Source organism: Harpia harpyja, chromosome 6 (assembly GCF_026419915.1).
Source record: "Harpia harpyja isolate bHarHar1 chromosome 6, bHarHar1 primary haplotype, whole genome shotgun sequence".
NCBI lineage: Eukaryota > Metazoa > Chordata > Aves > Accipitriformes > Accipitridae > Harpia > Harpia harpyja.
Window position 1 is genome coordinate 55,741,524 of NC_068945.1, and position 12,726 is coordinate 55,754,249.

Genomic DNA, 12,726 nt, shown 5'->3' on the forward strand with positions numbered 1-12,726 from the left:
ATGCAATTAATTATAGATCACTCAACCTATTCCATTAAAAACAATTTAGATCCAAGACACTGCATAAACAGGAGATGAAAGATATGCTTTTTAAAATATTTTTTTTTAAACATTCATGTTGGTTAATATTTAATTAAACAGATCTGTTTCTTTTTCCTAACTTCCAAGCGTTTGCTTGGGTTACAAATTCTAGAAGTTTGGTTTGTTTTCTAATTTAAAAATCAAATGCATACACTTTTCAATTAACATTTCACCATTTTTTTTCCATTTGTGCTGAGATAAATAATTTTGCCTCTCTTTCTTTGGAAAAGCTATGAGCTAAAAAGAAATATGAAACAGACTGATGTTAAGTGAAACAAGTTACAATGTAGACTATTATTATCAAAATGGGAGAGGCTGACAGTAACGTATCAGAGATCTGAAATAGTGTATTGTTTTAATGGTCACCAAGGTTGCGTAGATCTAATCTTCCTTTTAAGAACAATCTTAAAGCAGACTTACATTTTCAGAGTAAGTACATAAGTCGACAGTCAGACTTACTTTTATGCTTTGGATAAATAACATCAAATCCAGGTAACGGCATCACTACATCATGGATAGTGTAGTTATCAACATCTCCTTCTTCGATATGAACAGCTGTGGCTACAATTAGGACAGAAAAATGAAGAGTTACCAGTATGGATGCCTGTGACAGTTAACATTAGCTAAATTTAAAATGAACCATTTGATTGAAACAAAGCCTACTTTGAGAGGGATAACTACGGTGTTTTATCTCCACTTAATAGACAACATTTCCAAGAAAAGAAGTAACAGTCTTCAAGGCTGTCACAGTTACCGGCAGAATCATAGCCTGGTTTCCAGTGACTTTTTAAAGTTGAATGAAATAAGGACTGCTAGATGAATAATCCCCTTACCAGGCACACATGAAGGAGAAATACTGCAGATATTCTCACCCCAGGGAAATGCCAGAGCAAATCCAAGTGAAGAAAGTTTTAAATGAGTGGAGCTTCTGCTTTACAAGACACTAACGCAAACAAAAACTTTTGTGGTTAAAATATTCATAACATCCTTCCATAGCTCTCCATAGCTCAAATAGGTTTGAGTTCATTCTTGAGAACAATCAGTCCTTCATTGTCTCTCTTCCCTATCCAGCTATTTGGGAAAACAAGCAAACCAACAGCTCATGGACGTGTAATACCTAACTTAAAATTCCTTGCAAAATTTGACTAAAACTGGCCAATGGATTCAGAAATCACTGGACCAAAATGGGTGAGAGGGAAAAAGAAAATATGTACGCAGTATCACATAAACAGATATGTGCCTTGTTTTCCTAGGAATTTGAACTACACAGCAAAACTTTGTTTGTCTGATTTTACCTCCTTTAAGTGTGAGATCTCCCGGTACAGCTCTAAGCCCGTATTCTTCTATTCTCTTGCTCACCATATTATTCCACACATAACTCTGGTAGCTATGAATATACATTAAACGATTATTTCTTGGTATCTAGAGGTAAAGAAAAAAAAGAAGTGAAACATCAGAAAGATGTATTTTTAGGTTTTTTTCTCAATCATAACCAAAAAGGCATATATTTGAAATGTTACCTTCTCCAGCAACAAGACTAACACAATTTCTTCATATACAGATTTGATTTTTGTTCATTATTTGGGAAAAAGGTATGTGAAGAAATAATGCTTTTATACATTTGAAATCCACACAAAAAACCCCTGTACTTAAAGTAAGAAAAAAAAAAAGGGGGTTTTTTTTTTATTCAACAGCTCGTCAAACACCTGGGCTATTACAAAACACTGAATTCATACTCGACCTCCTGAAATCTTAAGTAAACTTTGCAGATGTGAAAGCACAGTGTTACTCTAATTATCTTCTTCATAAACAAGAAATTATTCCTCAGCTCCTACAATGGGCCAGTAGTTTGCTGGTGATGAGGTATTTTCTCCAAAGACTTGATCTTGATTACAGTACTCAAAAATGACAGTGAATCCACCACCTCTATGCCAAGCTGATTCAATAGCACACTATCAGTTTGATTTATACTTTTAAAGCAACAGAAGAACTCTGATACTGAACCTTTGCACAATTCTCAGATCTGTATTATACATGGTTACTAAGTATAACTGTATTGCTTCCAACATACCAGAGTTTGTTGTATAAATTGGAAAGCTCATTATGCATACATTAATTACAGATGTCATCAGTTACCATGCGGCAGTACTTCAAGCAAAAAGACAGGATAAATGTAAAGATTTTACACTTAACCTTCTATTCATCAAGCATCTATGAGTCTATTTCAAATTCATCATGATACCATCAAAACAATGTTTATTCAAGTAAATACCCCACAGCACTTTTACACTCACTATGCCAAATGCAGAGATTATGTTCTTCATTCCATACTTTAAGAGTCCACGTAGAAGCTGTCCTTCCACGCACCTTTTTACGGGTAGTTTCTTGAGGGCTGCTGCTGGATCTTTAGTCTTTGCCCATTCTTCTCTGCATTTTACCAAGTATCCCTTTTCAGCTAGAACAAGGATGTAAAACAAAAAAATTTTAACTACACACCAAAACAGCATCCATCTCACCTTTTGTTAAAACAATTGAAAAATTAAAGTTTCAGTCACAGTAATTACACGTATTAACAGAATCACAGAATAGTTGAGGCTGGAAGGCTTCACATGAAGTTTGAGCAGATTCTGTGTGTAAGTATTCAGGTCCCTTTTCACCCCCAATGCAAGAAACTGCACAGCAAGGAAAGAGAAGCAGAGAGTCTGAAGATTGCTTCTCCATTGCTAAACTGGCTGAAGTTTAGCATGTGCAAAGCTGTCCTCACAAATGACCTTTCAAATTAAAAGAATCAAAATCTAAAAGTGTTTTTAGTGAACATAGAGTTCTTGGAAGAGGAGAGGCAGAAACACTTGATGTATCATTTTTCAGTCCTTACCTCCTGGTCGTGGTTTTAATATCAAATCCATTACTTCATTCCAACTGTTCTGTAGAATAGCTCTAAGATTCAAACAGTAAAGTTTATTAAGAACTGACTAAATATATTTTACGGAGATTTAGCCAACTTATGCAAAAAAAGAAGTATTAGTATTTAGATTTATGGAATATTAAGAGTAGTGGTATTACGCAAGATACGTGCTGAAGCAAGTTCAGAAACAAGTTCTTTCTTAAGTCTAAAATTAAAACTGGCACATGCAACATGCCAGAAAAACATTCCCCAAAACACATTAGAAATTATACAGTGATAAAAATAAAATCTAAAAAAAAAAAAAAAAAAAAAGGATGAAAACAACACATACCTGCCAATTTGATATGTAGGAACAGCTGTGGTTCCAAATCTTTGCATTCCATAGTAATTAATGAATCCAATTTCCCTGAGAGAGTGCATTGCTTGCTCTATCTGGTCATCAGTTCCTGTTATGTTTCTAGTATTAAAAAAAAAAAAAAAAAAAAAAAGAGTTACAGACAGCTTAAGGGCTTACTCTATTTTGTGATCCCCATAATACTAAAGCTCAACATCAACATTATATAGCACTTATCAAATTCAACGGACTCCTGTCAATAGAAGGACTTTTCTTCTTTTTTGTTACACAAGATGCACTGATATCCCTTAACTATTTAAAGAGAAAAAAAAAAAATTCTAACAGAACTTTCTAAATACATACTAACATACTACCTGAGAACAACAGTGAAATGGTTCCCTTGCAGTTCTCCTAATTTCAGTGGATGGTTCTTGTAACTGAAATTTCCTAATTTGAAGTTCATCAAACATTTATTCAAATGAGCAAGTCTTTGTGCAGTGATTCTAAAAAGAAACAGACAACAGTGACCAAACCTATGCCTAGAAAAACACAGTTAAATAAATATAGAAATGCCATCATTTCAAAACAAAAAGCAGCAAGTCCAGTTTCCCCCATTTTCTATTGTTGCCTTTTTGAAGTATTTTAATGAAATACCTAAAAGAAAAGAACAGGTAATTCTTAAGGCTACTTATACAAGAGAAAATGTATACTGTGACAAAGACTGTTAGTACTGTCTTTTCAGATCTATGTTACAGTATGCACTCAACAAAAAGTACGTTGCAATATTGATGTATACTGTACCCCACAAGCTGAACTCTGCTTTATTTGAGTAAGGACACGATGAATACACTCCAGTTAGCAGTCATAACCACAGACTTAAGTAATTAGTCACTGTGTAAGCTTAGTACAGATGAAGAAATATGAAATCCAGTCTGTCACTGGTATCTGTCATTTTTGTTGCTAGTACTTTTGGAAGCATACCCTGTTCTTTGCATCACCAAACTGCTCTTTGACACTTCCACTAAAATTTATACCAGGATAGACAAGTTTATCAACTAGCATGGCCAGCGTACCCAGCTCAGACCGGGTTGATAAATGGTAATGTCTCCTCTCCTGCGCCATCCTTCTCCAAGGCTGCGCAGGAGAGTTGGGTACTATGGCACTACTGAACAGACACCGCAAATCAATACTCTCCTCCGCAGGCAATGCTTACAAAACACTGAAGCTCTTGGACACAACATTAAATGTGATCATGTTAAAAGTAAAGGAACAGCACCTGAGATGGCTACACCACAAGTCTGGTTAATTGTCATCACTTTGCAAACTTGCCTTGCAGCAACAAGAATCTGGGGCTTCTCACAATTCATAAATCAGTAATTCCTTTTATGTGTGCCAACGTATGCACATGCAAACCACTGGGAGGAAAAATATGAACAGTTAAGTAGTGAATGCCCCCCTTTTAACAAGGATTTGATCAAATTTCTGGCTCTCAAACCTTGGAATTCCTCAGCTGAGGAGTGTGGTTTTCAAAGAGTTGTAAATAGTAGTCCAGGCAGAATATTCCAGCTAGCTAAACAGATACTGTCATATATGACTGTGAGGCATCCATCATTCTCGGTTATGGATGTAACACTAATTTCAAGTGCCCAGAAACCATATAATTATCTTGGAATATGAGGAAAATAAAATTTATTTTCTCTTAATAGATGACTTATGCGAGTAGGTTAAGGCAGGAAAAATTCCTCATAAATTTCTGCCTCTTCTAGCTACTCACAGATGAGCAAAGACAGTGGTTAGCCTTCTCTGGAGCTGTTCAGAGTGTTCAGTGAGAAAGAAAATAGGATTCCAGCTGGAGGAACAGGGAAACAAAAGTCAGGAAGGAAACAGGACATAATTTTCACTGTGTCATTCTGGTTTTCTGCTGTTGCATGGGAGCCATGCAAAGTAAGAGCACGCAGGCAATTTGGCCCACTGCTTCAGCCAAATACATGTATCCAGCCTATGACTTGGAGCACCACTGACTGAAAATACTAGCAATCACCATGGAATAAAAAAGGATTATAGCATCTTCATTAATACATGTGCTTTACAAGATCAGAACCTGAATCTGCCATTTGCATCACATGCATACTGAGTCTTCAAGGTATTTAGCAAGATATTCAAGCTATCATGGTATAAGTGCAAATACTCCAGTGTACTTTCACTTACCTAAGAACAGCAATCTCTTGAACTGTTATAGCCCTTTTATCTTTAGTTCCCATGTAGGAAAATATGTTTGGCTTCACTCTTAAAAGCAACAGTAACAGATATTATGTATATTAAAATAGCCACAGATCTAACATAATTTTCACTATAATTACCTAGAATTATTAATCTTCAGTATTAAAAATAGAAAATATACATATATTCCCCAGAACTGGCTACAATTTGACATGTGACATTTTCTAATCTCATCTATAAGTACATAAAACACAGAAAAAAATATACGTAGACAGATTCGCTTTTGCCACAACTGTGCTTTCAGAATATAAGCTTTGAAGTACTTCTTTATATACATCCACTCAACGCACAAACATGCAGCCACCACTAATTCCATTAAAAAAAAAACAAACCCCAAACATGTTCATTTCTTCCTTAAACTTCAAATAACATGTCTGTTTGAATACCGTGCACACACATTATGTGAGAATATGAGAAGTTAATTTAAAATTTGATCCACTTCTTTCCTTGAGTGGAAAATTTCCTTTCCTTTTCCCACTTTGTACTTTACAGCCTGTGTTACACAGGGAATATTTCCAGTTATTCCAGCTATGGGCACCAGGGGGTAGCAGGATTGCCATTACATAAATTCTTCCACCAAACTATGCTCCTACCATTCTGTTCTCAAATACAAATACTAGTAGTATACTGGTTAAGAGTCTAGATTACAAACATTTATTTTTGGACAGGAAGGGCGAAGGGAAAAGAAGGGAAGTAGCAAAGTTTCCCTATAAGTAGATCACTGAATTGACCCAATTTTAAAGTAGTCCTTCCCCTGCAATTCACTGCGTTCACATCACGCCTTTGGCAAATCTTTTTGTTGTTGCACTTGGTGGGGTGAAAGGAACTAAGACTGTGTTGCCATGGAGAAATTAATACATGGAACAACAGTTTATCAACTGTAACTGCTTAGGAACTGATCAGCATATTATCACAACAATATCTGACAGGTTCATAACATACTTGCATATATTCACACACTGGGAAAAAACTGGCTTTTAATTCAGGTTACGCACATTAAGGCTTTGAGCTGCCAAGCCTTTCTCACATCAGCCAACTTCAATTGTGGTCCTTCTTCCATTGAAGTAGTAGAGTACAGTCTTTTAAATTTCTTGGGATCATTCTGTTCCATTCTCACCTCCTTCCAAAACTTACAAGTTTCAAATTTGATATTCTAAAATAACTTTTTTTTTTTAAACACTGTTAAACACTGGCTACAAATTAGGCAATAGTAATCACTTGTGTTGCTCTTACACAATTCTGAAGCATAACATTCATAGTAACATGAAATATACAGGGGTTTAACCCCAGCCAACAACTAAGGACCACACAGCCGCTCACTCACTCCCCCCCACCCAGCGGGATGGGGGAGAGAATTGGGAGAGGGGGAAAAAAAAAAAAAAAAAAAAAAGTAAAACTTGTGGGTTGAGATAAAGACAGTTTAATAGGATATAAAGGAAGAAAATAATAATGATAATATTAATAATAAAGTGACAATAAAAATAAAAGAAGTGGAATATACAAAACAAGTGATGCACAATGCAACTGCTCACCACTGATGCCCAGTTAGTTCCCAAGCAGCAATCTGTCCCCGCCCCCCCAGCCCCCACTCCCCCCAGTTTATATACTGGGCATGACGTCACATGGTATGGAATACCCCTTTGGCCAGTTTGGGTCAGCTGTCCTGACTGTGTCCCCTCCCAACTTCTTGTGCCCCTCCAGCCTTCTTGCTGCCTGGGCATGAGAAGCTGAAAAATCCGTGACTTAGTCTAAACACTACTTAGCAACAACTGAAAACATCAGTGTGTTACCAACATTCTTCTCATACTAAATCCCAAACACAACACTATACCAGCTACTAGGAAGAAAATTAACTCTATCCTAGCCGAAACCAGGACAAGGGGGAGGACTGCATGCTATCCAGGCTGGCAGAAACAACAGCCTTACCTTAAAAATTTGGATAGGACATTAATGGCATCCATAGTATCCTTGTTCTCCTTGTACAGTACAAAGTGGCAGTAGCTTCCCCTAGATTTTGGCCAAGAGTGTTTTCTTGGATCTTTAAAAAAGAAAGGTGAAAATTTGTAAAGTGTCAATTTTTTTAAATTTAATTAGTATTTTTGCCATTGCAGCTACATTTAAAACAAATGTGCAAGAGTCAATTTCTGCTAATTTCCATCTGCTTTAAAAAAAAAAAAAAAAGAAAAAAAAGCTGCAAAGCACATTGAAAAAGACCTTCTCCCCTTCCACTGGGCTGTATGCTTTTCTTTAATCAATTCTGTCACCTAGAAAATCTTGAATGAAATGGTGACAGTTCCTTTTTCACGAAATTATTAAAAATATACCCTAATCATTTAACTGCCATATTGCCTGATTGAATTTCTCAAAAATGTTATAATTACACTGACTTTCAACAATAAAAGCCACTCCACATTTCATCTAGGGCCTTCTATAATTAACAGATGAGGACCATTGGAGGCCTGTTTGTGGGAAGACTACAATTATTACTTATAGTACTAACATATTCTTTACTTCTGTAGGATTTTTTGTGTGTCATGCAAAAGCATGGGTCGTATCTCTACAAAAGACTAAAAAAAAATATAAGAAATTAGTTTAAGGTGAATTTTTTTTTAAATCCTGTGGAAGAGAGAAATCTGGCATAATAGAGACATTAACAAATAATTCAAGCCAGATACTGTGCAGTGTTTAGGGAAGGCCAGAGGGCAAAATAACTTCAGCTCCAGCAGACTTACAACTGATTTACAGTTCTGTACAATTAGGTGTTTTCTGGAGAGAGAAGAAAACTGTCAATGTATTTGTCAAGCTTTTGTTGCACATAAAAGCTTCCAGAGATAAAACTTTCCTTTTACAATCATCCACTGTTGATGGCATTACTGGGAAGGCGGACTGATTCTACACAGGTTTAGCAATCAATTTTGAAGTGCTTTGTTTACCAATTCTTGTTTTGTAAGAAGAAAACTAAGGATTTGGTTTTGTTTTAAATCAGATGTCCATTATCTCTTGGTAGCCACCAAGCAGACATTCCTGGTTTTGTACAAAAAGGGCTTAAGTGTCTTTCGTTAACAGCAAAAGCTAACTGAAAAAAGCCAGTCCTGTTCCAGTACATAAACACCAATGCAGGAAAGAAGTTCTTGGGAAATTTTGCTCTTTTTGCTCCTGTTAGTTTAATAAAGCCAGATATCCCACACAGCCAGTGAATATGTTTAATTTTCAGGAAACTTTCTGGTAAAAGATAATTCTTGCTTTTTTGAGAAGCTGCCATCCATACACACACTTCTGCAAAAACAGTTTTGGATGCTACAGTATAAAATACTATACACATAGTTTTTAATCACTTAAAAATTATTGCAACACTTGCCTTATACCATCAGTTTCTAAGCAAAGCCCCCCCCCATGGAGTTTCCTAGGGCCTAAACTGAGCAGCATGGTCCAAAGCCTGTTAAGAGACCTCATGCTCCTGCTGGTCTCCCTTCTTAGCCACCACTGCTCTTAAACACAGTCAATGAAACACTGCATTCAGCTTGAAGAGCAAGGTCCTTCATGAAGAACTTGGTAATTAGAAGGGAAGAGAGGAAGACAGAGCGTGATTCACAAGGAAAGTCTTCTCCAGCTGGAATCGTTCTTTAAATTTAATCCATCTTACACGTGGTCATTTCAACACCCTTCAAAAAGTGAGCCCTAATCTGGGCTAGACTAAAAGGACTCTATAGATACTATACCTACCAATGGGCTCCTCATGCTTTGGGCATCACAGCCATGTGCCTATCCACCACACTGCCCATCATGCTGTCCCGGTATTTAACCATTCCTCAACCACTACTTCAAAGGATTCAACTGGATAGGTGGACCAGAAGGACAGTTTGCACTCCCTATTGCTATGTTTCAGAGTCGTTACATTTTTGACAGTAAAATCGTATTTCTAAGCCCTTTTTCCAAACCTTTTGCTGCAACTTGAGGGCTGGAAGCTCTTTTTTAATATTGGAATGTATGATACATACTTTTAAGGTTGTATAACTACAGATAGTAGTGTCTGAAATACAAGGCTGAAGGGCAAAGGCTCAGCTTAATGAAGTCAATGGAAAATTTACCATGGATGTCAAACAGTATTGTCAAAACTGGTAATTCACGTCACTTATTACTGGCAGACGTTCTCTGCACTGAATGACTACTGCCTGTACTGCACTAGGAAAAAGAGGTAGCACAAGCCCCATTTTTGGCTGTTGCAGGGAATTTTAAGCATAACTTATCGGGGGGGGGTGGTGTGGTGTGTTAATGAATTAATTGTTACTAGTTTGGCCAGTCTTGTTGCTATTTAGGAGGTCATAATGGTTGGCATTTCATTTTGTTAGCATGAAATGTCAACATCTCTTACCTGTTGCAGTTCTGACCTCTGTCCCAATGCATAGCATAAAGAGCACAAGAGAGTAGCATTTAATTTTTAGACTGTCAAAGGGTTTTTAGAGGTGAACATGCAGGTTTATGGTTATGGGATTGTTTATGCTTTAGGGAGCATCCAACAGTTAGGTGGTGGATGACAGCAATTTAGACAGTTATGCAATGGAATCGTGCAGAGGCAAACAGTGAACATATGGAAAGCTTCAATCGGAGATGCAACAAACTTCATTTGTGGACAATGATGAAACAGTTTACTGACAATTTAGTAAGGCAGTATTTTAAGTATTTTGGGTGTAAACTTACTATAGACACAAAGCAGCTACTAATTTTAAATTTTAGGCAAAGGATGTTTGGTAGCCTTTTACATTATCAACAAAAATAATCAGGTATCTCAGCTAATCTTCAAATATTCTACACTTCTGAAATGTTTCTTGCCTGGGGAACCCACTCAGGACTAAGATGCATTAGTGGCTATACAAACACAAAAGATAAATATAATCCTGACTAAAAAGAACTTGCACTCTTAAATCCATAAGCATTTACACACACTCACTGAAACTGCACACATCTCCACCAACATGCACAGGTGTTTGTACCATCACAGCTTAGGAATCCAAGTCTGAATGGATGATGCTTCTCTGCATCACAAGATGGTGCTCCAGATAATGTTTTAATCCTAGAGACACATCACTAAATTCTTTTCAGCGTATTTCCAATACTTGAATTCTTTTATACAGTATCTCTTAAATCAGATTGGTCAGCTCAATAACAATCACTTCACTGTAACAATGGTTAAAGAATAGAAGCAGCAGAAGGAAAAGGTGGAGGTAAAACCAGTACGAACCAACAGAGAACAAAACTGTCTGAGAATTTTGTGCTGGTAAGTATACATACTCCATGCAAAAAGCATGCAAACATACAAATTTTCTAAACATGGTTAAACAAGATACATAAACATATTATAATTGTACCAATTAAAGTACAACATTGCCATATTTGCTTAGAACAAGCCTTAAAAAATAGTAACTAAATTGAATGTGGAGATGGTGTTATTTCCAATTTTAAATTATCTCCTTATCCTTTCTCCATCTCCTTCATCTTCAAAATGAAAGGGCTAGGTTTACATACTGTCACTTGTAGTAGGTTGAAATGACATAGGAATGCAATCAGTTTAAATAAAACATTAATACCTTGCGTTAAACGTGCAACTCTGCATGTAGACAATCCTCTCACTTAGTAGCAACAAATTTGTAGTAACATTAAAAGATGTAGAACACATGAATTTATCCCCAGTAACCAAAACAGTATTTGGCAAGGTTAAGGTGGACAACACTTCATTTTGAAAATCCTTCATTACTTTGATTATTCCAAAATAGTAACTGTGATTTATAATGAATAAAGACAGTTTTTTGCAAATGTAATTAGCCCTGGCAGCAGAAGTAGCCTTAAAGATCATGGTAAATATATTATGTTCATAAAAAAATATAACTCTGAGAAAACAAATAGGTGCTTGTCTCTATTCACGTCATTGAGAATTTTGTAATGGATTTTCAAGATAGTCAAGATTACACTGACTGACAGTGTAATGTATGCATTTCAACTACAACCTCTTACTTCCACAATGCACTCTTACACGTCCAGATAAGTTCATGAAAGCTAAGTTCCAATACTGAAAATAAAGCCCCTATTCTGCCTATTCCCACTGAAATAGCAAAAAATCCTCTCACTTCTAACATGGTTTTATTTGACGAACGATTTGGAAAGAAAAACAAGTAGAAATTTAAACTTGAGACACTCCTTCTGTTCCTAGTCATTTTAGATGCACAGCATCAGTTTCAAAGAGGAAAAAGCAAAGGCAGACTACATTATGAAGTACACTCCACCCACTTGAAGTATTTACTAACGATTTTTGGTTTGGGGATAATTTTTGCATTTACTTTACCCAACTGCTGTGATACTGAAACTCACTTGCCAGTGCTTTTTTCCCAGCAGCATGATAAGCAATAATGTATTTTTTTCCATCTCGATCTTCTGTTTTAGTCTCCAGTCCAGGAAACAAGGACTTCACAGCCTGATGGATAACTGTTCTTTTTTCTTTGGTGTCTTCAATTACCTGTGTTAATACACACACATGCAGAAACCACATAAAGTAATACAAAATGGGAGGGATTCTCTCAGAGTTAAATTTTGCATGCTTAAAGAAAACCTACCAAATCACACTAAAGTACTGAATAGGTATACTTTTAAAAGTCCAGCCTACTTATTAAAATTAGATTGAAAAATAATAAACAACTCTGCTACAAACCCCAGCTTCAATATTCACAAAAGAAAATTCTCAAGATTTATTCCCTTCTTCTGTGCTTAATAAAATTCCCTCTTCTAATGAAAACTCTGGCAAAACAAAGTTTTTCTATATGCAATAAAGAAAAAAAAATGGTTAGATAAGATTATTCAATGTGTGAATGCATATTTGAAAATACCAAATTTAATCCCACTCATCTCTGTGTCCCAAGTTTAGCTCAACAGTTGTTCTTCAAGTATATGGAATATTTGGATGTTTAAAAATACAAAGTTTTCATTTCATTTTGTACCTTCTTATTTTGCTTGTTACAGAAGAGCATATTTATCTTCTTTTCTATTAAATCACTAAATGCTGACCTTGAAATAGTCTTTCATCAGGACGGATGTTTTATTTAATCCTTCTTACATAATTATTCTATAAAATACTACT

General features: G+C 36.0%; 1 protein-coding gene across 12 annotated transcripts in view; it reads right to left on the minus strand.

Moving 5' to 3' along the window:
- PUS7 (pseudouridine synthase 7) overlaps nt 1–12,726 on the minus strand; it is a 48,776-nt gene that overhangs the window by 5,357 nt on the left and 30,693 nt on the right. For 7 of the 12 annotated variants that reach the window (XM_052791048.1, XM_052791046.1, XM_052791040.1 and 4 more), the window contains 11 exons: nt 11,964–12,108; nt 9,973–9,990; nt 7,527–7,638; nt 5,529–5,606; nt 5,095–5,169; nt 3,695–3,823; nt 3,318–3,443; nt 2,957–3,018; nt 2,376–2,536; nt 1,377–1,503; nt 541–642 (listed from right to left, as the gene is read on the minus strand). In XM_052791048.1, the coding sequence (XP_052647008.1) occupies nt 541–642; nt 1,377–1,503; nt 2,376–2,536; nt 2,957–3,018; nt 3,318–3,443; nt 3,695–3,823; nt 5,095–5,169; nt 5,529–5,606; nt 7,527–7,638; nt 9,973–9,990; nt 11,964–12,108 (1,135 nt within the window). The remainder of the gene's footprint in view (nt 1–540; nt 643–1,376; nt 1,504–2,375; nt 2,537–2,956; nt 3,019–3,317; nt 3,444–3,694; nt 3,824–5,094; nt 5,170–5,528; nt 5,607–7,526; nt 7,639–9,972; nt 9,991–11,963; nt 12,109–12,726) is intronic. The other 5 variants (XM_052791042.1, XM_052791043.1, XM_052791045.1 and 2 more) reach the window with 3 other exon arrangements.